The sequence below is a fragment of the Pongo pygmaeus genome, chromosome 10 (assembly GCF_028885625.2).
Source record: "Pongo pygmaeus isolate AG05252 chromosome 10, NHGRI_mPonPyg2-v2.0_pri, whole genome shotgun sequence".
Taxonomy (NCBI): Eukaryota; Metazoa; Chordata; class Mammalia; order Primates; family Hominidae; genus Pongo; species Pongo pygmaeus.
The window spans coordinates 102792218-102818299 of NC_072383.2; the positions used below are offsets into that span (position 1 = coordinate 102792218).

The 26082-nt window shown below is 42.6% G+C and overlaps 2 protein-coding genes across 6 annotated transcripts in view; both read left to right on the forward strand.

Moving 5' to 3' along the window:
- The first annotated feature begins 2714 nt into the window (after nucleotides 1-2714).
- Nucleotides 2715-26082, forward strand: part of TXNRD1 (thioredoxin reductase 1) — a 63977-nt gene continuing 40609 nt past the window's right edge. Inside the window, exons 1-4 of one of the 5 annotated variants that reach the window (XM_063646647.1) lie at nucleotides 2917-3037; nucleotides 4828-4937; nucleotides 6904-7015; nucleotides 25958-26080. In XM_063646647.1, coding sequence (XP_063502717.1) covers nucleotides 25994-26080 — 87 coding nt within the window. In that variant the 5' untranslated portion in view covers nucleotides 2917-3037; nucleotides 4828-4937; nucleotides 6904-7015; nucleotides 25958-25993. Of the gene's footprint in view, nucleotides 3270-4827; nucleotides 4938-6903; nucleotides 7016-25957; nucleotides 26081-26082 lie in introns of all 5 variants that reach the window. The other 4 variants (XM_054445113.2, XM_054445112.2, XM_054445114.2 and 1 more) reach the window with 4 other exon arrangements.
- EID3 (EP300 interacting inhibitor of differentiation 3) lies at nucleotides 7034-19814 on the forward strand. The gene has a single exon (XM_054445120.2). The coding sequence runs from the start codon at nucleotides 18544-18546 to the stop codon at nucleotides 19543-19545; it is 1002 nt and encodes a 333-aa protein (XP_054301095.1). The 5' UTR covers nucleotides 7034-18543; the 3' UTR covers nucleotides 19546-19814.

Here is a 26082-nt window from a genome sequence, read left to right on the forward strand (position 1 = left end):
TGTGTTTCCTTCAGCAATGTTTCCTGCTTTAAGTGGAGTACAGAATATGTGGACAGCTAGGTTCAGCAAGGGTGGGCCTTGCCATGTCAACGCGACTGAGAAGCTTGGACTTCATATTGAGGGCCCTAGAGAGCTACTGAAGGTTTGAGTAAAGAAGATTTGGGTGTTAGAAAGATTATTCTAGCTCAGTATGGTGTGTGTGTGTGTATGAGAGAAAGGCTTATTATAGGTAGAACAGTAGTTTAATACAATAGGAGCCTTTATCAAACACCTGCATAAATTTCTTATAGCTTAGATGACAGTTCAGGAACATAGAGAGGTCTATTTCCAGCATTTTCTGAATACCTACTATATACCAGATTCTGTAAAGACAAAATAAACAAGGGTTTGCCTATCCAAAGCTCTTGTAAAAGATTTGTAATTATTATTAAGTATTTGGGGGACAAAGAAGAGGGAAGGAGCAGTTAACACTGGGTGGAAATCCGGGAAGACTCCCAGAGGAGGTGACATTTCAGATGAGCTTTGAAGGACTAGGCCCTTAGGGAGGGAAGATAATTCTCAAAAGGAAGAATGAGCCCAGTCAAGAGATTCGAAATGTATGATTAAAACATTTTATGTTTATGATTTCCTACGGCCAGGCACGGTGGCTCACACCTGTAATCCCAGCACTTTGGAAGGCTGAAGCAGACGGATCCCTTGAGGCCAGGAGTTTGACCCACCCTGGCCAACGTGTTGAAACCTCATTTCTACTAAAAATACAAAAAATTAGCCAGGTGTGGTGGTGCATGCCTGTAGTCCCAGCTGCTTGGGAGGCTGAGGCATGAGAATCACTGGAAGCAGGGAGGTGGAGATTGCAGTGAGCTGAGATGCGCCACTGCACTCCAGCCAGAGCAACAGAGCAAGAGACTGTCAAACAAACAAATACATAAATAAATAAATGAATTGCTGCATGATGAGAAATGGTGGAAGAAGATGAGGTTCTTCTTCCGTTAACCAGCAACTAAATAGAACTAAGGAGTTTTTCCTCTAGAATTCACGACAAGGGAAAGGCATCTGGGCCCTTAACAGCAGCAAGAAGGATTTGAAATAAAAGATGGTTTTAAAATGTTGATTTTAACTTAAAGAAAAATAACTACATGGTGCTACTCTGGGCATCTTTGCTATAATTTGCTCACTTAGGAACAATGTGAAGTTAAAATGCCTTATTTTAACTTTAACAGGCTATAAATAGCCTGTTTTGGAATGCCATTAGGAAATATTAACTATAATCACTCTGAGCTGTCTGTACAAGATGCTTTTAATGGCAAGGCTCTTCAAATCAATCCTTATTACTTGCTTTTAGTACATTATTTCAAGTTAAATGATCCTTCTGTGTCCTAAGTCATGCTTTTGAAATAAGGTGTATTTTCGATATATTTCTAAGAATGAGGAGTTTATGACCCTGGTTCATGGGTCATTGGGTAGACTAAAAGAGATAAAGGCATATAAAATGATTAATACAGAACTTGGCTTGGGAGCCAGGAGTAGATGTTTTGTGTTCTCCCTTAGACCCAGTCTTTTCATGTTTTTCCTTTTTTCCTCCTTAAATCACATTGTTTCCTCAACACCCATGTACTAGATCCATTCTCTGTTCTAGGGACTCCAGAATCAGGTGAAACACTCATGTCAATAATCAAACACTCATGTCAATAATCACCTTACAGGGGAAGTGTCAAGTTAGTGTGTGTAGTGTGTGTGTGTGTGCGCCCATTTAGAGGGTGAAGAAGCTAAATCAAGCCTCTGAGTTTCACCTTGGAAGGGTCTGGCAGGACCTGGCAGTGGTTGCCTGTTTGTTTAGAGGGAGTGTGGCTTCTGCTAGCCGTTAGGAGCCCGCAACGCTCTCACCTGAGAGTGCTTCAATCTGGCATTATCCAAAGAAGTGGGAAAGATCCTTCCTTCCTTCCTTCCTTCCTTCCTTCCTTCCTTCCTTCCTTCCTTCCTTCCTTCCTTCCTTCCTTCCTTCCTTCCTTCCTTCCTTCCTTCCTTCCTTCCTTCCTTCCTTCCTTCCTTCCTTCCTTCCTTCCTTCCTTCCTTCCTTCCTTCCTTCCTTCCTTCCTTCCTTCCTTCCTTCCTTCCTTCCTTCCTTCCTTCCTTCCTTCCTTCCATTATTATGTATTTATTCAGCAAATACAGTGCTTAATAAGAACATGAGTAAGAGCAGGGAAGCATGAGAGAGCATGGCTCACCTTAGTAGCTGCAGGTGGCCGGGTGCGGCTGGAGTTAAAAGCCACTCTGAGTTTTTCTTAAAACAAATAATAAAAACCAAACTCAGAGTCTGATAAGGAAGAGGTGCTCGCAGGGGAAGTTAGGTGTGTTCCTAAGAATCTGTCATTTCTTTTCAGGATTAGTCAGGATGAACTAGACATTTCTTTTCAAAAGCCTAATAACTTCCTTTAGGGAATTGCCAAACTGACTAATCCATGACCTTAGGGCAGTGGGTCCCAATCTTTGCTGCCAACTCGAATCACCTTTGGAGTTTTTTTTTTTTTTAAACGCAGAGGCCCAGGTCACACTCCACACCAATGACATCAGAATGTTTAGGGGTGGGAGCCAGGCACCAGGATTCTAAAGACCCTCACGTGATGACAACAGCTAGCAAAGTTCTGTAGCTACTGCCTTAGGGCATAGTCTAATTTCTTCAGTAAAAACGCACTTATTCCAAATTTGGTTCCAGAATTGCCTTAAATTGTTTTTGCTCTGTTCTTAGCTGGGGGGCGGCTATGAGCAGGCAGAGGATGTGGTGTCACCCAATTAGGAGCTCTCAGCTTGCTAAGCCAATTAGCATACGTTGCCAGGGCTGCACGAGGAGTGGATTTCTGCTTTGTCATTCTGACTCTGGCAGTCAGCCCGCCGGCTCGGCGCAGGGCGTGGCTTCTCGTAGCCATTAGGAAACAGCAACCCTTTCACCTCAGTTTTCTTCAGTCCGGCATTTGCAGCAGAGCGAAAGGTGGTCGAGTCCTGAAGGAGGGCCTGATGTCTTCATCATTCTCAAATTCTTGTAAGCTCTGCGTCGGGTGAAACCAGACAAAGCCGCGAGCCCAGGGATGGGAGCACGCGGGGGACGGCCTGCCGGCGGGGACGACAGCTTTGCGCCTGGGTGCAGCAGCGTGCGTCTCGGGGAAGGGAAGATATTTTAAGGCGTGTCTGAGCAGACGGGGAGGCTTTTCCAAACCCAGGCAGCTTCGTGGCGTGTGCGGTTTCGACCCGGTCACACAAAGCGTCAGCATGTGGTAGGTGAGACCGGCGCTTGTAGGCTGGCTGTTTCCTTCCTCTTGGTCTTTGTAGAGACAGTTTGCAGAACAGCGGAGAAAATGGGTATTGTATCGTTTTTTACAGAGTCCGAGTCTTGAAATGTAGATGACAGTGTGTTGAGTGGACTGACAGGTCCTTGAGAGCATTAAGAAAGTATAACTATGTAAGAATGCTTCTCTAGGAATTTTCACACATTTAATCCTCAGAAATCCTGAGACGTTGGCAAAACACATGGGGTCTCCATGTTTTTACAAGTGGGGAAAGCAAGGCTCAGAAAGATAAGTGGCGTGCCCAGCTGGACACAGACTACTAAATGGGGCGGCGACGACGACCCCAGGGCTTCCTCACTCTCTCAGGCAGTACAGGATATTGATTAAACGCGTCGACCACATTGCCTAGGTTTGAATCCTGCCGCTGCTGTTGAGTAGCTCCTTGAGCTTGGACAAGTTTCTTAGCTTTTCTGTACCTGTTTCCCTGTCTGTAAGTTGGGCCTGGTAATACCTACTTGTAGAGTGGTTGTGAAGTTGAAATGTAAATATATGTGAAGCAGTATAGACATGTTAGCTGCTATTATTACCATTAAGCAGCTATACTTTGTTTTTTCTTTTTTTTTTTTGAGATGGAGTCTCATTCTGTCGCCCAGGCTGGAGTGCAGTGGCATGATCTTGGCTCACTGCAACCTTCGCCCCCCGGGTTCAAGCGATTCTCCTGCCTCAGCCTCCCGAGTAGCTGGGATTACAGGCACCTGTCACCGCGCCCGGCTAATTTTTGTATTTTTAGTAGAGACAGGGTTTCACCATCTTGGCCAGGCTGGTCTTGAACTCCTGACCTCATGATCCACCCGCCTCGGCCTCCCAAATAAGCAGCTATACTTTTGAATGTTGGCGTGATTTATGCCTCATGAATAGGCCTCCTGTCAGTGTAACTGGAATCTCTATGTTCCACTGAGATCACCCCTTTGTGAAATTTTACCATTAGTGCCTAGTTTCATCTGTAGCGTTTGTATTGCTTCAGGATTCTTTTTAAGAATGCACCAGGTAGGCAGAGTGTTCTTAATTTTGCTCCACGGTTTCAAATGTCAAGGAAACGTTGGAAGTTGGATTTTGGCATTAACTATAGATGCAGAGTTCAAAGCAAGATCAAATTGGGAGGTGTTTTGTGAAAGTTGAGATAAACGTGTATTAAGCTTCTTTTTTGAAGCTTTTCTGAATTCGGGGATTTACCGGGAAAGTAGGACGTTTAATTTTAGCGGAGCAGTGCAACGATTTAACCCTGACTAGAACTCTAACGTTTACAGCTAGGCTTGAGGCCATGTTTTCAGCCAGTGTGCGGATTTGCCAGGGTCAGACTCCAAGCTTGATTGTGAGTTCTAGCCTTTGTCAGAAATGCAGCAAGTCATGCTAACTTGCAAGGGAGTCAACCAAGGGCACGCGGTGCCTGCGGGGCCGGGACGGAAGCCCCGCCCCCGGCGCAGTTCCCGCCTGGTAGCGGGGGAGAAGCACCTTACAAGCTCCGCTCTGCTTTTGTGCCACACAGAGGACGGTCGGGCCCTGGAAGGAACGCTCTCGGAACTGGCCGCGGAAACCGATCTGCCCGTTGTGTTTGTGAAACAGAGAAAGATAGGCGGCCATGGTCCAACCTTGAAGGTAGGAGAGAGTAACGTATCTTTTTAAACGGGGCATGAGCTCGTTGAGCTCAGCGTGGTCACAGCCTGCCTTTTAAAGCCAGCGTGGATGTGACCCTCCAAACGGGACGCAGCGCTGGGAAATGACGAAAAAACCCTCGTGGGCTAGCACATGTGTTAATCGAAGTTGATCAGACGTTGGACAGATTTCACATCCTGGGAAACTTGAAATTTCTAACGCTTTTCATCTTTTAAAATAGCTTTTTAAAAATGTCCTTTTTCTCCTATTTCCCCTTCCTCTTTCCCTCCCAGTTGTAAATAAAATTTTTTAGCAGCAATGTAATCTGCTAAATGTTAGTTGTTTAGGGAAGTCCTGAGAAAAGGGGATCAGGAAATGCTTATCTTTGTCATCAAGGTGGCCCTATAATCTTCCCCTTAATTCTCTCAGGGGTAGGGGACCCGGAAACCCCAGGGTCTGGAGGAGAGCAACCAGGAAGCTCTTGGGGTGACTTCGTTTTCCTTCAGGTGTGTCTTTTTAGCCCAGAGTTAATAGTTGGGTGAAGGGAAAGGAAGAAGTCTTCCCTTTGGCTGGTAGCAAACACAGTAGAAATCCTTCCTTAGACCTATGAAGGCCTGTAGAAATCTTTCCTTAGACCTATGCTACTGAGGAGTTATAGCCACTGAGGGATATATATCCTACAGTGTTAGAAAAATGCTTGGAGGCTGGGTGTATGTTTTATTTATTTATTTTTTTTTTTAAAAAAAGAGTCTTGCTCTGTCACCCAGGCTGGAGTGCAGTGGTGTGATCTTGTATCACTGCAACCTTCACCTCCTGGGTTCAAGCAGTTCTCCTGCCTCAGCCTCCCGAGTAGCTGAGATTACAGGTGCCCGCCACTACGCCCAGCTAATTTGTGTTTTTAGTAGAGATGGGGTTTCACCATGTTGGCCAGGCTGGTCTCAAACTCCTGACCTCAGATGAGCCACGGCTGGGTGCATGTTTAAGGGAACAGGACACCTGGGTGATGTTCTATCTCACCTGTGGTAGATTACCAGGTTAGAAAACCTCCCGTAGTCCCATCACCACAATCCATGTGATTTTTGTCCTTATCCATTTATATCTCTGTAATTTTTAAGAAATGAAAACATTGCCTTCTTAGAAGTAAACCTGAGGCCTGCGTTAAATGTAAAAATATATTTAGATGTGTTGCAGCCTTAGGAAAAATACTAATAATTTGAATTTTTTATTACCTTCTAAAAGTATTTTATTTATTTTTGACAAATGATTATAGGGAATGGATCTAGACTTCAAACAGCAAATTAATGGAAAATTAATGGAAATACAGAGGCTTTTAGCTTTAGTTAAAATATATTGTGTTACTCAGACCTTTAGTTTGCAGGTGAAAAGAGACAACGGTCTTATTATATCAATATTCCTTCCTGGCCGGGCGCGGTGGCTCGCACTTGTAATCCCAGCACCTTGGGAGGCCGAGGCAGGTGGATTGCTTTGAGCTCAGGAGTTCCAGACCAGCCTGGGCAACATGGTGAAACCCCGTCTCTACTAGAAATACAAAAATTAGCCAGGGCTTGGTGGCGCATGCCTGTGGTCCCAGCTACTCTGGGACTGAGGCTGAGGCTGGAGAATTGCTTGAACCTGGAGGTGGAGGTTGCAATGAGCTGAGATTGTGCCACTGCACCCTGGCCTAGGTGACAGTGAGACCCTGTCTCAAAAAAAAAAAATATATATATATATATATGTATGTATATTTCTTCTTGTCTGATTATTCTGTTATTTTCACCTGTGCCATAAGTTTACATTTACAAAGTTATATAGTAATTTGATCTTTATGTAATCCTACTGATACTCCTGGTTTTAATGGCAATGGGAGTAAAAAGAGTCACTCTTTTTATAAGCTTTGGAACTCAATTGATTTGGTCTGATGTTCTGATGTTTTTTCTTTTTTTTTAATTGAAAACTTTTTTTTCTTTAGAGATGGAGGTCTCATTATGTTGTCCAGGCTGGTCTTGAACTCCTGGGCTCAAGCGATCATTTGACCTCGGCCTCCTAAAGTGCTGGGACTGCAGGTCACGACATTTAGTGAGGTATAGTGCCATGAATGAAAAGCATACCACCAAGAACACTTAAAAGAAATCATTTAGCATATTTCTTAAGTAAACTTATTCTACTTTGTGTCTTTTTTTTTTTTTTTTTTGAGACAAAGTCTCGCTGTGTTGCTCAGGCTGGAGTTCAGTGGTGCGATCTCAGTTCACTGCAACCTCTGCCCCTCGGGTTCAAGTGATTCTCCTGCCTTAGCCTCCCGAATAGCTGGGATTACAGGCGCCTGCCACCGTGCCTAGCTAATTTTTGTATTTTTAGTAGAGACAAGGTTTCACCATGTTGGCCAGGCTGGTCTTGAACTTTTGATGCCGTGATCCATCCACCTTGGCTTTCCAAAGTGCTGGGATTACGGGCGTGAGCCACTGGGCCCAGCCCTATTTTTGTTTTTTAATGAGTGCTAAAAAATGAAGAGAAACAGCAAGGTAAGGACTATTGGTTTGAAAGATCTGTGAACTTTTCAGCCAATTATTGCCCACATTTGGGGCTAAATGGTAGGTTTTGAAACCCTTAAGGGAGCTTTGGGTTTCAGTGGAGAAAGGCATTTATTTAGTGGAGAATTGAGTGCTTAAAGTCCTAAAGTCCACACCTTTAAAAAGGTTAAGATTTCATACTTTAATTGCAACATAAATAATGGAGGGAGCTCTTCAAAATGTCCACTTTTCCTTTCTCCTTTTAATATTGTTTCTTCCTCATCCCCTTTTCCTTGAATAAACAACAACAGCAAAACCTACCCTGCTTTCACAGTGAGTGTACTATAGAAGACAAGGGAGAAGGAATCCTGCTGGAAGAAGTTGGTGAGCCTAGGTGACTCCCTTGATAAAGGATGAAAGCTTTCCAGATGAGTGTTCCAAAAAAGTGTAGTCTCCAGACCACCTGCTCAGAATCCCCTGGAGTACTCGTTAAGCATGCATGCCCAGGCTTTACCCGAGTTCTTTTGAAGTAGACTAGGGAAAGAGCTAGGAATCTACCCCCACTTTTTTTTTTTTTTTGAGATGGAGTTTTGCTCTTGTTGCCTGGGCTGGAGTGCAGTGGCATGATCTCAGCTCACTGCAACCTCCACCTCCTGGGTTCAAGTGGTTCTCCTGCCTCAGCCTCTCAAGTAGCTGGGATTACAGGCATGCGCCACCATACCTGGTTAATTTTGTATTTTTTTAGTAGAGATGGGGTTTTGCCATGTTGGTCGGGCTGGTCTCGAACTCCTGACCACAGGTGACCCACCCACCTCGGCTTCCCAAAGTGCTGGGATTACAGTGTGAGCCACCACGCCCGGCCTGCCTTTTTGTTTTTGTTTTGTTTGAAATAAGCTCCCTCCAGTAATTTTTAGGATAAATATCAAGTTTGAGATGCTTTAATATTATTGTACATAGGGTAGTTTGATCAAGATCATTTGATGAGATAATTAGAATTGTGGAAAACAAAGGACTAGTCTTTAATACCCAAAACATATTTGTTAGAAAACAGCAAATAGGAACCCCATGGGGGAGTAACACTTTTTATTGAACACTTTAACAATGAATAGAAAAATAGGGAACCAAGCTGTTTGTGGCCAGGGCTTTTGTATGTCCATGTATAAAGTTGGAACTAGGGAGCTCCAAGATGGTTAAGAACTATGAATAGAGTTCCTACTGCTCAAAGACATGGCTTTCATAAACATCTTGGTTTTTAAAGCAAAGTTCCAGTATTCTTATAGGGAACCTGTTTTGTATGTAAATCAGCATCTCCCTCAGAATTCCAGGGTTTTGAAATCACTTGTAGAAGGGCCTATTGGTGGTACTGAGAGGAGAAGCAGAGTGAGTGAAAAAGTATTTACTGGAATAATACCAAGTGTCAGACATAGAGTGTCAGACATAGTTAAGACTTTAGTAGTTTGAGGTAATCCTGGGAGATAAGACTAAAACTGGCAACTCCGGGCTTAAATAATTTCTTCAGGGCAATATTAGGAGAGATGACAGGCACAAAGCAATGCGGGATTAATATCCAGGTGAATTTTGCAGACAGTTGCGGTGGCCCCATGTTCCAGTCTTCGGGGGTAGATGCTGAGACAAAGGCAGGTCTCCTTTCATGTTTTGAGACAAGGTCTGGCTCTATTGTCCAGTGCAGTGGCTCGATATTGGCTCATTGCAACCTCCGCCTCCTGGGCTTAACCCATCCTCCCACCTCAGCCTCCCGAATAGCTGGGACTACAGGCACACACCTCACCCAGCTTATTTTTGTATTTTTTGTATATTGGGGGTTTCACCATATTGTCCAGGCTGGTCTCAAAACCCGTGAACTTAAGCCATCTGCCTACCTCGGCCTCCCAAAGCACTGAGATTACAGGTGTGAGCCACTGCACCCAGCCAGGTCTCCTTTCAAGTCTAACTTCCAAAGTTACCAGAAACCAGAATCTTAACTGAATAGACATCAGGACATGAGTGGTAATTGAATAACTCTCCAACCATCCTCTTTCTTAACTATTCTTAACTGCAGAGGCTACCAGAACTTGACAGAAAACACAATTTATTTTGTTTCTTTCCTCTGAAATAATCCCTTCTTTTTGGAGGCATTAATAATGTATCTGCTTTTGGCTTGATTAAAGTTGAGGCCTGAGGAGGACTGGAGGATTGCTTTGAAGATGAGGGAAGTGACAGAATCTCTGGCGTACATTAAAAGGAAGTAAGGGGTGAGGACTACCAAGATTTAGAAGAGTCTTAGACTGTTAGAACTGCAAATAAATGTAGAAATTTACTGGTTGTAGAGTCATGTTGAGCTCCTCCTACTTCTACCAGGTGTAAACACAAATCTCTTTTTTTGCTGTGTATCTGTTCTTTAACAGTAGCACCAAAATTCTGGTGGTATAGGCTTCAGATTTCCTGTCACTTCTCCTGTTTACTCACCAGCGCCTGACTATTCTAGGCATCACCTTCTTGCCCGTTTACTTTTGCCTGGACCATTTCATCAGTCTTTAACTGGCCTCCCACTTCTGATCTCCCTCCTCTTCCAGTTCCTATTGCCAGTCATCTTCCTGATTGCTACTCGCTGGCCACAGATCTGCATCCAGAATGAAGTGGGAGCTCCTTAGCTTGGTATTCAATGCCCTCCAGGGTCTAGCCCCAACCTGCTTTTCTGGTTATCTCCTGCTCTGCTCCCTCACTTACTGGAGGCTCCCAGGAATATCATTGCAGCTAAAATATTTCTCCCTACAGTTTTCCTCCTCGCTTCTATTCTTTATTTCAACACCTGTCTTCTCTTCCTACCCCAATCCACTTTTCCAACTGCCTACCTGTTCAGAATACAAGGCCAAAGTTTTCCATTCCTTTCCTCCTCTGTTCCCACGACAATCCCATAAATCTTTATTTTTGGAAAAGGAGGAATCCTGCCAATGATAATTTTTTGGCTTACATATCGAGGTCAGAGAGCTAGTCTTATTATTTATGCCTGTGGTCCCAGGCATATGTTAGAGCCCAGCAGATACCTAAGCAAATATGCCTGTTAATGATTATAACATTTATTTGTTGAATACCTATTATGTGCTAGACTCTAAATGTTGTTAATACTTAGTGATTAAATCCCCACAGCAGTCCTGTGAAGGAGGTGGTATTATCCAGGTTTACAGAAGAGAAAATAAAAGCCTTGAGAATTTAAGGAGCATGCCCAGATTACAAGCTAGTTAAGTGGCAGAGTCAGGACTGGAACCCAGGCCTGCTTGCCTGCAAAGCTCACTCTTGTGTACTCATACTTCTGGCACTTGGCCTTATGTTATTGCTATTGAGATACATGCTTGTGTCTTTGATGAGATGCTGTGGTGTGCTCATGATTCGAGGTCAGGCCCATGCAAATCTTGGTATTCCTAGCATAGTGCTGGCATATGGTAGGTGTTCATTCATTACATGCTTGCTGAATGGAACTTCATTCTTCTGTGCCTACTTGTACTTTTCTTTAAGAGAACAATGAGGCTGGGCTTCTTAAAAAAAAAAAAGAGAACAATGATACATTTTAATATCTTCCATACACTGAAAAAAATTTCTTTAGAGGCAAGGTCTCGCTCTCACCCAGGCTGGAGTGCAGTGGCACTATCATGGCTCGCTGCAGCCTCAACCCCCCTGGGCTCAAGCAATCCTCTTGCCTCAGCCGCCTGAGTATCTGGGAATACAGGTATGTACCACCACACCTGGCCAATTTTTAAATTTTTTGTAAGATAAGGTCTTTACAAAAGGATTTTTGTTGGCTTAGGCTTATTTTTTAATACCTAGTATGCATTCAGTAAATATGTATTGAGTGAATAGATGGTGGTAGGGCCAGAAGAGACTCACTTAAAGGATTTAGTTCTAAGGTATCTGGTTTTATTGAAGATGGGCTATCAGGAACCAAGCTCTAGGTTGTTCAGAAGAGATTCTAGGCAACATACTGGAAAGCAGTTCAGAATTAAAAGCTGTATGACAGCAACATTGTCTGCCTTCAGCATTCTATGCAGGTGTGTCCAGGTCAGTTGGGAACAAAGTCACTTCACATCTATTTAGCTAGTATTTATTGAACGCCTCTGTTGACATCGGGCTAGGCGCTATCTTTGTAATCTCTAATGCAAGTCTGTAGAGCAATGTACTTATTTAAAAATTCATTTGTCAGGCTGGGTGTGGTGGCTCATGCTTGTAATCCCAGCACTTTGAGAGGCCGAAGCGGGTAGATCACTTGAGGTCAGGAGTTCGAGACCAACCTGGCCAACATGGTGAAACCCCTTCTCTACTAAAAATACAAAAAATTAGCCGGGTGTGGTGGCCGGCGCCTGTAATCCCAGCTACTCAGGAGGCTGAGGCAGGAGAATCACTTGAACCTGGGAGGTGGAGGTTGCGGTGAGCGGAGATCTGCCATTGCACTCCAGCCTGGGCAACAAGAGTGAAACTCCATCTCAAAAAAAAAAAAAAAAGAAAAAAGTAATATACAAACACTTGTTGACAAATTTATATTTATTTATTTATTTATTTATTTTTTGAAATGGAGTCTCGCTCTGTCGCCCAGGCTAGAGTGCACTGTGCGATCTCAGTTCACTGCAACCTCTACCTCCTGGGTTCAAGCGATTCTCCTGCCTCAGTCTCCCGAGTAGCTGGGATTGCAGGCATGCGCCCCCACGTCTGGCTAATTTTGTATTTTTAGTAGAGACAGGGTTTCTCTATGTTGGTCAGGCTGGTCTCCAACTCCCGACCTCAGGTGATCCGCTTGCCTCAGCCTCCAAAAGTGCTGAGATTACAGGTGTAAGCTACCACGCCCGGACTGATTTTGTTTTTAATGATGACAACCACTCTATATGGCAGAGTGACACATCTGATAGACTTATGTTACAATTGCTGAAGAAAGTAAGTGGAAACTAATAATGCAGATATTTTTCATTTGATCCCTGAGTGCAGTTCCTAGAATGCTGCATCCTTTAGTAGCCACATACCCAGTCCTTCTTACCCTCCCTGTCTATCAAAATAACACTCCTAGTCATTGCTGTCTTTTGAGGTGTTGTGGAGGCTCTTGTAACCTGAAAGGTTGTTCTTTTCATCTCACGCCCTTGTTTATATTCTTGAGGCTTGGCAAGTCAGCCAGCACTGGGTTTTTAAAGTGTCATTAAGTATATGATTTGACCACAGAGCAAGGGTGGAGATTTTATCTACTCCAAAGTATTTCAAATGAGTGAGTCCAGGTTACTTAGTGAGACTCCTTTACTTCTCCAATAATAATGCCATCTTATTTGAATAAAGCAGTTATTCAAAGCCTCTTTTGAATACTAGACTTAAGAATCTGCTGAAATCTAAGGAGCTATTCCTGAGAAAAATGCAAATAAATAATCTTGCATATAAACTCAGACTATTTGTGGATCTGCTTCAGAATATCTGGTACAGAGGATTACCCTTCAAAGTGTTACTGTACACACTTTGAAAAGTTGAAGGCTTCGTAGGTTTTTAAAATTTTGTTATATGGCAAATTTCTTTTCACTGGTATTTGTTATAGTGGAATATATTCCTGTGTTCCTCCTTACTGATTTAACCTTTAAAAATATTTTTCTGGGGCCGGGCGCAGTGGCTCACGCCTGTAATCCCAGCACTTTGGGAGGCTAAGGCAGGTGGATCACGAGATCAGGAGTTTGAGACTAGCCTGGCCAACATGGAGAAACGCCATCTCTACTAAAAATACAAAACTTAGCCAGGCGTGGTGGCTCGCGCCTGTAATCCCAGCTACTCGGGAGGCAGAGGCAGGAGAATCACTTGAACCTGGGAGGCGGAGGTTGTGGTGAGCCGAGATCACACCATTGTACTCTAGCTTGGGCGACAGAGCGAGACTCTATCTAAAATAAAAATAAAAAAAATTAAATTTTTTTCTGTTCCTAAAGCAACATTCAGAAGTGAAACTACTGGTTTGTATATAGTTTTTTTTTTTACATTTGCTATCTTTGGGATTGTTTGATTTATTAAGTACCTACTCAGTAGTTGGAAACACTGTCAGATATATTACATAATTTTCATTCGCTATAGTAATTATATGGTATAAATACAGTTGTCCCTCGGTATCTTCAGGGGATTGGTTCCAGGACCCTTGTGTATACCCAAATTCATACATACTCAAGTCCCAAAGTCCACCCTGTGGAACCAGCATATATGGAAAGTCAGCTCTCCGTATTCACCGGATGTGAAACTTCACATCTCACAAATGCAGTATTTATTTCTTTATTTCTCACAAGCTTTTTTCTCTTTAAGGAGCAGGCAGACCTGTATTTTTTATCGCTTTTGGTATAAGTGGATCTGTGCAGTTCAAAGCTGTTTCCTTCAAGGGTCAACTGTAGTAGTATTCCTGTCATATAAATAAAGACACTGGAGGCTGAGAGGTTAAGCAAGCTGGCTAAGATAATACTAATAGGTAATAGGTCAAGATTGGAACCCAGATCGTCCCCTCCCACAGTCTGTGGTCTTTTCAGAAACTAATTTTCATTAAAAAAAAAAAAATACAGATATCTGTCTTATCATAGCAAAGTTCACCTTTAATAATAAAAAACAAAACACAAAATATATACACACAAACATAACTTTAAAGAAAATTAAGATGAAAGAAACTGCCAGGCACAGTGGCTCACGCATGTAATCCCAGCATTTTGGGAGGCTGAGGCGGGCGGATCACGAGGTCAGGAGTTCGAGACCAGCCTGGTCAACATGCTGAAACCCCGTCTCTAGTAAAAATACAAAAATTAGCCAGGCGTGGTGACTCGCGCCTGTAATCCCAGCTACTCGGGAGGCTGAGGCAGGAGAATCATTTGAGTCCGGGAGGTGTAGGTTGCAGTGAGCTGAGATCGTGCCATTGCACTCCAGCTTGGGCGACAAGAGCAAGACTACGTCTCAAAAAAAAAAAAAAAAAAGTTAAGATGAAAGAGAAACTATACCTAATGTCTTGCTAATTCTGGCAAATCAAACTAGGACTTTTACCACATTTCTTCACAACTCAATATTAAACAGATGCCATGGTGGTATGAAGGGAGAAAAGCTGCTATGAAAGAAGGAACAGAAAAGTTTAGGGAGGTAGCTGTTAGGGTAAGTGTATATGTTAGAGTGTGGGACTCAAACCTGACTGATTCCTGGCTTTGGCTCCAAAAAGTATCTTAAAAATCCATTTGTTATAGATAAGTCTTAACAGCAAAACTTCACTGGAGAAAAATAGTGGACTCATGTGACTTCTTCCTTTATTTGGTTACAGGGAGACATGTGACCTTTGTCATCCACCCTATCACGTTTGTGTTGAGCAGTATGGGTTGTGGGAAAGAGCTCAAGGATGCTTGGAATTAACCTAAACTAGAAAAGGAACTGAAAATATAGGAGAAAAGGCTGAAGAAAAGAGGAAAGGAAATGGAGGACTGTATTGAACCCTGGGTAGCAACTCTTGAGCGAAGAAAGAGGAAAAAGGGGGAAGAGGGGAGCTAAATTATCTCTGAGGCAACTCAGTCTCATGGTTGCCTGAACTAGTCTATACTGTGGGAATAAGGTAGACTCCACTGGTTTCTTTGAAGTACCAGTGCACTTCTTGCTTTCTATTCCTAGTCACAGACAAATTTATCAGTAGTGCAGTTTCTTCTTTTTAAGCTTCATTTAAGTAATTATTAGTAGCACTTGGACCTTAGGTTAGGAAATCACTGTTTAATGACTTAAAGATTAACTGGCATGGAAATCTCATTCTTTATATGACTGGGGAAAATTATTGAACTTGAGATTGTTTTACTTTGTAGCAATGTCTAAAGGCAGATTTTGTTTTTTTGTTTGTTTGCTTTTGAGGTGGGGTTTCGCTCTTGTTGCCCAGGCTGGAGTGCAATGGTGCAATCTTGGCTCACCCGCAACCTCTGCCTCCCAGGTTGAAGTAGCAGGGATTACAGGCATGCGCCACCACGCCCAGCTAATTTTCTATTTTTAGTAGAGACGTGGTTTCTCCATATTGATCAGGCTGGTCTCAAACTCCTGACCTCAGGTGATCCACCCACCTCGGCCTCCCAAAGTGCTGGGATTACAGGTGTCAGCCACCGCACCCGGCCTAAAGGCAGATTTTTAAAGGTGGAACATAATGCAAGTCTGCCGTTCTTAGGATGATCTAAGTTACATGTTAATAAAGTTCTTGGAGATCTAGCATAGAATGCATTCAGCACTGTAAATCACAACTTAATAATGCTTGCCTTGATATGCTCTGTTGCTCTGAGCAAGTTGTGTGGGCTGTTATCGCCTGAGAAATCCCTGTAAATGGTTTTAGTAATACTTTATAAGCAGGTTGGGAGAATATAGTTTTCTAAGGCATTGTGAAATTCTTAGATGAAAGGGTCTTTATGTAGCAAATTGGTGTCAGCCTATTTTCCTTCCTCTGAGCCAGAAGAAGATAGGCACCATAGGATGGGAAGGGTTGGCTTATCTGTTAGAATTCTTTTGTAAGTAGCTTTTGTTGAATTTTTTTTTTTTTTTTTGAGACGGAGTCTCGCTCTGTCACCCAGGCTGGAGTGCAGTGGCGCGATCTCAGCTCACTACAAGCTCCGTCTCCCGGGTTCAGGCCATTCTCCTGCCTCAGCCTCCAGAGTAGCTGGGACTACAGGCGCCTGCAACCACAACCGGCTAATTTTTTGTATTTTCAGTAGAGACGGGGTTTCACCGTGTTAGCCAGGACGGTCTCGATCTCCTGACCTCGTGATCCGCCCACCTCGGCCTCCCAAAGTGCTGGGATTACAGGCGTGAGCCACCGTGCCTGGCTGCTTTTGTTGAATTTAAAGTGGATGTGAGAAGCTCCTAAGAATATCGTTCACTGTAAAAGCAGACTTTTTTGGATTTGGGTCTTGGAATTCTTAACTGTATTTTCACCTAAGATTTAAAACAAGTTTAAATACTAGTTTGTAATTGGCCAGACTTGGGAAAGATATGATCCTTTAAATGATCCTGGGTCTCAACTTACCTTTCTTTCATTTTTCTTTTATTTCAGAAGAGGGATAAGAACTTTTTCTGAAGAGCAGTCAACTTTTCCTTTCAGTGTATAGGATTACTTCCACAAATCTGTGAACTTAATCTTTGCTGCCAAATAACTTACAGTAGATGCTGGGATAGTTTTAAATCTATTTTAATTTATACATTCAGTACATAAGTGCATCCATGTAAAAACAGCTATGTTTGGAAGATCTAAAACCCAGCTTTTGTTTTTGAGAAGCCAACAATCTAATAGGGTAGGATCATATATATGTACAACTAACCGTAATGCATGGTGTTTTGAAAGATGCATGTATCTCCCTGAATTACCCCTAGTTAATAAAATAATTGGGAGCAAATGGTAATATAAGGATTTTGGAGTAACTTACTACTACTAGATTTTGCTGTTTATACATTTACAAAAAACTTTCTGCTAATGCTAAAGAAATACGAACAAGTCTATATGCATAAAGGAAGGTAGGGCTAATTTACTTCCTGGTGCTATGAAACTGGCAACTGGACAGGTGCAATTGTGGGTGTCTTTTTTTTTTTTTTTTTAAGATGTACCTGTTGCAGCTTTGAAAGGCTGTTGATGCTCATGGGTTGTTTGTGTGCATGTTCTCTTTAAAAACCAGACGTATTCATTCCTCTTTTTTTTTTTTTTGAGACGGAGTCTCGCTCTGTAGCCCAGGCTGAAGTGCAGTGGCGCGATCTCGGCTTACTGCAAGCTCCGCCTCCCGGGTTTACGCCATTCTCCTGTCTCAGCCTCCCGAGTAGCTGGGATTACAGGCGCCCGCCACCGCGCCCGACTAATTTTTTGTATTTTTAGTAGAGACAGGGTTTCACCGGGTTAGCCAGGATGGTCTCGATCTCCTGACCGCCCGTCTCGGCCTCCCAAAGTGCTGGGATTGCAGGCGTGAGCCACCGCCATTCCCATTGTTATTATACTTTGCTATTTGCTGCCGGTGAGACAGATAAGGAGTCACGTCTTTAACTGTACTTGAGTTTCCAGTGACCCCATTAAATCCAATGGGTAAATTTTCCCACGCAGATTACTCACCCAATTTACAGATTAAGCTTTCATATCCTTAGATTGTATCTGAAATCTTCATAGCTTTGCCCACCTTTTAGGGTTCAGAGTTACTACCCATTCAGTGTCGGTGGCCTTTAGCTGTTGGCAAGCTTCCAAGTAAATAGCTCTTTTGCAAAGATCTCTACCCTTTCTATTCTTCCACTCCTGGGTAGTGGAGAACCAAAGTTCACCTGATTAATGCGCGTGCCCAGCACCCAGTTTCCTGCAGGGGTTAGCACGGATATTGGAGGCTCCCCCGACCCCACAGATACTCGGGATGGGGTATTGGAGGGGGCTTGGTTTTTAAGAGGACATGTGAAAGTAATTAACCCGATTTACATTTGTATAACGAGTCCAAACATCACCTTGCAAAAGAACTGAGAGTTCAGCCTGCTTAATGGAGTTTCTGCTTTTCACGGTCCTTGGCCTTACCGACGGTTTACAGTCCAGCCAGATTTAGTTCACAAAAAAAAAAAACCAGGTCGACCTCACTGCAGTATATGATGGCAGCGAGCGTTTTAAAGCGCAGGACCTTTAGTCTCCTCAATAGTTTTGTCTAAAGTTGTCCAAAAGTGTTTTTTTTAAAGTGAGGTGATCCAGTCGGTAAACGCTTTGAAAAAGAATAGCTGTCCCCTGAGCGGGCATTAGTAGCGTGTGAGGTCAGGGCCTATTATTGCGCGTGTTCGGAGCGCCGCGCTCGTCTATGAGCGAGCGCCTCGGGTTGCGGCTGGGCCGGGCCGGGCCGGGGCGGGGCTGTCTTCCAGCGGAGCGTGGTGGGGGCGGGTCGCGCCGGGCCGGGCCGCTAGTGCGCATGGGCGGGCGTCCTCAGCTCTAACAGCCTCCAGTTTCCACAAGCTGAGAGGGCCGTTACCTCAGAGATACCCGTGGCTGGCATGTCGGTTGAAAAAGCTCCCGGAAGGGAGACAAAGAGAAAGGAGAGGAGCAGCTCGTGATCGTCCCCGGTAGTGAGTACGCGGCGAAGTAGGCAGCGGCGGAGGGAGCGCCGATGAAGATGGATGTGACAGTGAAGGCCGCGGGCTGCTCCGACGACCTCAGCTCTGGGGAGGCCGACATAGACCGAAAGCTCCTGGAGCTCACCGCTGACGAGGAGAAGTGCCGCAGCATCCGCAGGCAGTACCGACAGCTCATGTACTGCGTGCGGCAGAACCGGGAGGACATCGTGAGCTCGGAGAACAACTCCTTAACCGAGGCTCTGGAGGAAGCCAACGTCCTGTTTGATGGCGTGAGCCGAACCAGAGAAGCAGCCCTCGACGCCCAGTTTCTTGTTATGGCTTCTGATTTGGGTAAAGAAAAGGCAAAGCAGTTAAACTCAGATATGAACTTCTTCAATCAGTTAGCATTTTGTGACTTTCTGTTTCTGTTCGTGGGTCTGAATTGGATGGAAGGCGATCCTGACAAGTTAAGTGATGGTGATGATAGCATAGCTCTTCCCTTCTGGAAGGCAATAGAAAAGGAAGCAACATCCTGGATGGTAAAAGCTGAGACATTCCATTTTTTTTTTGGTTCATTCAAGCTAGAACCTTCTGCACCAAAGCCCCGACTTGAACACCAGAAAAAAGTTCGCAAGATGGAAGAAAATGGGAACATGCCCACAAAGTTGCGGAAGCTGGACCTGAGTAGTTATCCAGAAGCGACAGAAAAAAACATAGAAAGGATTTTGGGATTGTTGCAAACGTACTTTCGAAAGTATCCTGATACTCCTGTGTCCTATTTTGAGTTTGTGATTGATCCAAACTCTTTTTCTCGTACTGTGGAGAATATATTTTATGTTTCTTTTATTGTAAGAGATGGTTTTGCAAGAATAAGGCTTGATGAAGACAGGCTGCCAATATTAGAGCCGATGAATGTTAACCAAATGGGTGAGGGAAATGATTCCAGTTGCCATGGCAGGAAACAGGGAGTTATATCTTTGACTTTACAGGAGTGGAAAAACATTGTGGCAGCTTTTGAAATTTCTGAGGCTATGATTACATACTCCTCATACTAAAGATTTCTTAGTATAGGATCCTTTTTGTGTTTTTTTTCTAAAGTTATCTCAGCTGGAGAGTAAAATGTAAACTGAAGCACATATTCTATCTCTTGTAAAGTGAAAAAGTATTTTCAAGAACATCAGACATTGTTTTACTGTGCAGCATATTTTTCTTAGTAATTTGTAAGGTCATGATCTTCTGTTATTAAATTCACTGGCATATTTATGAGAGCGTTTTATTGAATGCCCTTTAAGACTATTAATAAAAACAAGTTTTGGATACCAAATTAAGGGATATTTGATAATTTGCAAAACATAATAATTTACGAAAATCAGTGATGATGCTCTGTGATGCGTTGCGTTTTCTGTCATAGGGAACCGAGAGAATCCCAGAAAGGGTTCCTAACCAGGTTGGGGAAAGAGTGGGTAAAAAACAAAAGTTAAAAAAAAAAAACAAAAAAAAACCTGTCTGTAAGGCAGTGAATATGCAACATTAAGACTAAAAAAGTCATTGCAAAGAAGACTTAGGATTTATGAGTGAGTATCCATATTCTAAACAATTTCTGTTATTGGACGCAGCAAAAGTAGTGTCTTTGCTGTAGTAGTTGAGGTATCAGCTAAGGGCTGAAAGGTGAGTAGAAACACGAAGAAGGAAAAGGCATTCTAGGCAAGAGAATAGCAAGGTCAAATGCATGGAATTGTTAGAAGTTAGGCACGAGAGGACCATTAGATTTATGGAAAAACTATTATATTTGATAAGCTGGGCAACAATTGAATAACTTCATCTATTGGTATCCTCAGAAGATGTTTTTGTCAAACTATTACACGTTGAACACAAAATCTTGCTATCCAGTTGTAGTTTTTATCTACTGAATTTCTCTGGCCGCTAGTGTCGCTTTGTGGTCTTTGCTAGTACATAGAATGTCCTTCAGAATCTACGCTTTTTCATCGTGTAACAACTTTGAATATTTGTCCCACTTTAATTTTGCATTTCTATCTTTTTTTTTTTTTTTTTTCCTCGAGACAGAGTATCACTCTTGTTGCCCAGGCTGGGGTGCAGTGGTGCAATCTCGGCCCACTGCAACCTCTGCCTCCGGGGTTCAGGCGATTCTTGTGCCTCAGCCTCCCAAGTAGCCGGGATTACAAGTGCGTGCCATCACACCCAGCAAATACTTGTATTTTTAGTAGGAACAGAGTTTCGCCGTGGTAGCCAGGCTGGTCTCGGTCTCGAACACCTGGCCTCAAGTGATCCACCCGCCTCAGCCTCCCAAAGTGCTGGGATTACAAGTGTGAGCCAAATTTTGCATTTCTTAATAGGGCTTTAAATGCGAGGAAACTGACCCTGCTCAAACTAAAACATGTTAGTTTATCTGGATGTTCTTCACTTAGTGTAAAGCCAAAAAAGCTTTTTTCTTTCCGTTGCTTGCAGTTGTTTTAAGAATATAAATTACAACCTTATTTGGAGATTATTGCCAAAAGTTTGGGTCATTAAGAAAACAACTTGAGAAGGTGCAGTAAGCATGCCCATAAGCTTTCTTCCCCTTGATCCCTATAGGAGCTTAATTTTTGGTAGTCGTGGAATTTTGCCATTAAACAATACTTTGGCAAATGTTTAGTTATCTGTTATGCATAGCAGTGGCAAACTTTCCTAGTAAGTCTAGTGGTACAGGAAAGGGAAATCCAAAGACTGAACAAATGACACCAAGACTGAGAGGAAGGATTTTTCATGTATGGGGATGAGGTTCTTCACTAATAATATAGTAGAGGTTTTAGCAAAAATAGAACTTTCTCATGAAACTTGGCAAATTATTTTCTAAATTAGTTACTCCTTTCACATATGAAAGAGCGCTGACCCTTTCTAGTGTCTAGTATCCTTTGATTTATAGTAGCAGTCATGGAAGCACCATTTGATCTCACTCGTCCTCATTTCCAGCATGTCTCTACCAACCAATTTCCTTGGGTTTTGCAGAGATCTGCTGTTGGAAGAAAAAGTACTCTTAATGACAGCAGAAAGATCCCACCCCAGTACTTTACTGACAATCAGTTGCTCTGTTGAATGTCTCATGTCTTTACTAGGAGTATTTGACAGTGATGATTTAAAAGCATTAATAGAGAATCTGGAGGCTTAGGAGAGGTAATTTTTTTGGTCTTCTCTAAAGTTAATAGCTGTTAAAATATAAAGTTGACCACTTCTGTTTCTATTTTTACTAGTTGGCATGACACCAACCAGTAAAATGATAAGGCATGATGGATTGCCTCATCATTTTTGAAATTTTGAAATTAAAGTGACTGCTTACCTTGAAGAAAAAAGGAGATTAAAAATTTATAGAGGTTAAGAATCAAACTGCAAATCTGCTTGTTTCTTGCTAATATGTTTGTATACTGAATAGAAATAATATAACATCATGCTAGTCTGTCTATATACTGCATCAAGATTTGTTAGGAAGAGGGCATTTCAAAATACTGGAGATTGACCCAGGGAAGCTCAGCAGAGGACAGTGGTGTAAAATACATTCCAGCACTTCTTGACTTAGTTCCAGGCAATTTCCCTTCTTCAGGAGGTAGAGAAATTAATAACTTAAAGGGATTAATTCCTACCAGCCACTATGCTAACATGCATTATCTTACTTAAACTCAGCCATTTGATGAGGTCAGGAACCTGTTAGCTTCGTTAAGGATTAGGTGATTGGTCCAAGTCACCTGGCCTTGTGAGTGGTAGAGCAAGTATTTTAACGCAGGTTATTTCTGCACCAGAGCCATCTATAATGGTAGGGGAAAGAAAAGTACAAATCTGGCAAAGGATAGAAACTGTTTGGGGGAAAAGTCAGGATTGCTTATTCCGATTTTAAAAGACTGCCACAGTTGAATTGCTTTCTGTTTTGTGCCCTTTTTGGGGGAGCGTGGAGCAGTGTTTTACTAGGAGTGGGGCTGGGGAAAGGGATTACTATGACAGGCAAGTGGAAGAAAAGGACGACTGTCCAATGTGTAAGCCTTGCCAACAAGTGACAATTGCCTGCAGGTCATCTCATATTCTATAGCAGTGGTTCTCAAAGGGTATGAGGCCCTTTTGGCATACTTTAAGGTCAGAATTATTTTCATAATACTAAGATGCTGTTTGCCCTTTTCTTTTCTTTTTTTTTTTTTTTTTTTTGAGATGGAATCTCACTCTGTTGCCCAGGCTGGAGTGCAGTGGCGTGATCTTGGCTCACTGTGAGCCCCACCTCCCGGGTTCACGCCATTCTCCTGCCTCAGCCTCTCGAGTAGCTGGGACTACAGGCGCCCGCCACCACGCCCGGCTAATTTTTTATATTTATAGTAGAGATGGGGTTTCACCGTGTTAGCCAGGATGGTCTCGATCTCCTGACCTCATGATCCGCCCGCCTTGGCCTCCCAAAGTGCTGGGATTACAGGCGTGAGCCACCGCGCCTGGCTGCCCTTTTCACTCTAATTCTCTTGCATGTAAACTGTGAAATTTTCCAGAGGTTATATGACAGGTGGTGTGGCAACAGATTGAATGGAGAAACAGATATGAGCTGTCTTTTGTTGTCAGACATTAAAGAGAATTGCAAAGATACAAAACAGTGCCATTCTTCTAATTAAAAAATTTTTTTAAATAAAAATACTCATGTTAACATTTAATAAATATATTACTCTTAAATTTGTTAATGAATATTTTAAGTTTCTTCTTAGCTTTAATTTCTAATATAGTAAATAGATAAAACCCACATTAACAAGCTCTTTGGAGTCTCAATTTTAAAGCTCTGTTTAAGATTGTAAAGGAGTCCTGAGATGAAAAAGTTTGAGAACCTCTGCAGCAGCCACCACAGTCAGCAGACATAATTTCTAGCAATTGTAATTGGAGGAGGATGGGGGCATTTTTCTCCTTTCCTTATCCCATCTCTGTGCTACATTCTACTGTTTGAGGGAGCTGTTTTCTACCGTCTATCTTATTTATATTTCAGGTGAAGTACCGCTTACATGGAATTGAATGATAGCACTTTCAATTTTAAGTTTGGTTAAAATTTAAAAACATAATGTTTCTTTCTTTTTTTTTTTTTTTTTGAGACGGAGTCTCGCTCTGTCGCCCAGGCTGGAGTGCAGTGGCATGATCTTGGGTCACTGCAATCTCTGCCTCCTGGGTTCAAGCAGTTCTCCTGCCTCAGCCTCCCAAATAGCTGGGACTACAGGTGCACGCCTCCACGCCCGGCTAATTTTTTTTGTATTTTAGTAGAGACGGGGTTTCACCGTGTTGTCCAGGCTGGTCGTGAACTCCTGAGCTCAGGCAGCCCGCCCACTTCGGCCTCCCAAAGTGCTGGTATTACAGGCATGAGCCACCGCACTCAGCCTCATAATGTTTCATTCTAAGGTCAACTGAATGCTTCAGTTGCCTGTGTCTTACCAATTGGTAAATTTTACCTACAGTGCTTAAAAATGGTGAGGTTCATTCAGAGCTTTTTTGGTAAAATCTGTGTGCTGGTTGATACAATTTGACTTTAAGCTTGAACCAGGAGAAGCCAGGTTAGATACAGAATTTCAGTAAGGAACAGATTGTAAATATTGGTGGAGGGAGTATGTGGCTTTTCAGCATGAGGATACATTTTCTGGTATTTGTTTTAGTAGGTTGGAGGAGGGGGATTCCCAGAACCATGGTTTTCATTTAGACAGCCAGTTATTGTGTTCTGTCACCATGTTTGCTAATTTCATGCAGATAAAATGAGGTTGAGATTAAAAATGATTGTATGTTATTTTTCCAGCAGAACATCTAACTGGATTTATTAGTTAACTCTTAAACCAGTAAGTCATGCTCTTTGAGACTGAGTAGGGAGTCACACTAGTTACTTGAAGCTTAATTGATCCTTTGATCGAGTGGCTATTATTACCAAATTGTTTTTCCCCCACAGTGCTTTGTATTGAAGGAGGAACCTTGGCCATAATGCCAGTCGATGACTACTGGCTGTGTTTACCAGCCTCTCATGCTAGACGTTTTGTGCAGACTGTCAGGGTGGTGCAGTCTTGCCCCCACTGTTGCTGGTTTCCAGGTGTTCTCCCTTCAGTCCCTGAGCCACTATGTATGCCTGCCATGCTGCCAACAGGTAGCCACAGTGCTGTACTTCCTCCTTCACATTGCTCCACCGCACCCCCTTCCACATCCCAAGAACCTTGTTCTTCCGCTGACCCCAAGCTCTGCCTTTCACCCCCTACATCTGATGGTAGGCAAGAGAGAAATGTGCAGTTTGGGCTGGTAAGTTTGGGGGCTTTTTTTGTTATTAAAGTTAAGACTTTTTGTTTGTTTTTTCAAATGAGATGGAGTCTCACTCTATGAGACTCCCAGGCTGGAGTGCAGTGGCACAATCTTGGCTCACTGCAACGTCTGCCTCCCGGGTTCAAGTGCTTCTCCTGCCCCAGCCTCCAGAGTAGCTGAGATTACAGGCATCCGCTACTACACCTGGCTAATTTTTGTATTTTTAGTAGAGACAGGGTTTCACCCCGTTGGCCAGGCTGATCTCAAACTCCTGACTTCAAGTGATCCTCCCGCCTCGGCCTCCCAAAGTGCTGGGATTACAGGTGTGAGCCACTGCGCCTGGCCTACTTGATTTTTTGAAAACATTTTATTGTGCTTGTTAACAACTTTCTCAGTCATTATCTCTTGTTAACATAGATTTTTATTTTAGTAAGCGGTAACATTAAATATATCACCAAAATATTGTATTAAACAAATATGAAATATAATTAATGTGTATCAGAATTATATTAGTGGAATGAAATGATTTTTTAAAAATTAAGAGTCTAACACCTAAGTTATAAAAGTCTGTTACTTGCTAAGTATATGGAAACTAAATATTAAATTTGGGAGACTTCGTGCATATGCACATTAAAGGAATGAGCTTTGCAGAGTTGTGCCTATTTAAAATATCCTACAAAAGCAGCAACTTTCACGTTTAACTTTTCATGCGGGTCAGTATCAATTGACAGTTTTGTTCTGAATTTTTAGATGTTATGCCCCAGCCAAACAGTATAGAAATGTCTTAAATAAATATTTGGCTGGTCTTTTAAAATTGTTATATTGAGATTAAGCTATGCCCATATTTACCAAGCCCCTATCTTTAAAACCTAATTTAAAAATTCTAGAAAAAAAGGCTAATGATTAAACCTGATTTAGACCTAAGTTGGTTTACTTATGTAGAGGTACTATACAAACACTTCAAAGTAGTTAGCAGTGACAGTCTTTGGGGTTAATAAACTAAGATAAAGCAATCAGTTCACAACTTTAAGGAAGGTTGAATATTTCCGTCTGTATGCTGTAATTCAAACAACATCTTCGCTTTGAAAATTCCTTTTGTTTTTCTTTAAGAAAAGATTTTCTTACAAAGCATTTTGGACATTTCTTATTTTAAGTTAAATTATTTTCTCTTCTGTTATTTTTCTTTAGGCTTATCAGGAGGGCAGACTTCAAAAGCTACTAAAAATGAACGGCCCTGAAGATCTTCCCGAGTCCTATGACTATGACCTTATCATCATTGGAGGTGGCTCAGGAGGCCTGGCAGCTGCTAAGGC

What these genes read in the sequence shown, in the direction of transcription:
- EID3 (XM_054445120.2), top strand. Translation starts at nt 18,544, where the DNA reads ATGAAGATGGATGTGACAGTGAAGGCCGCGGGCTGCTCCGACGACCTC.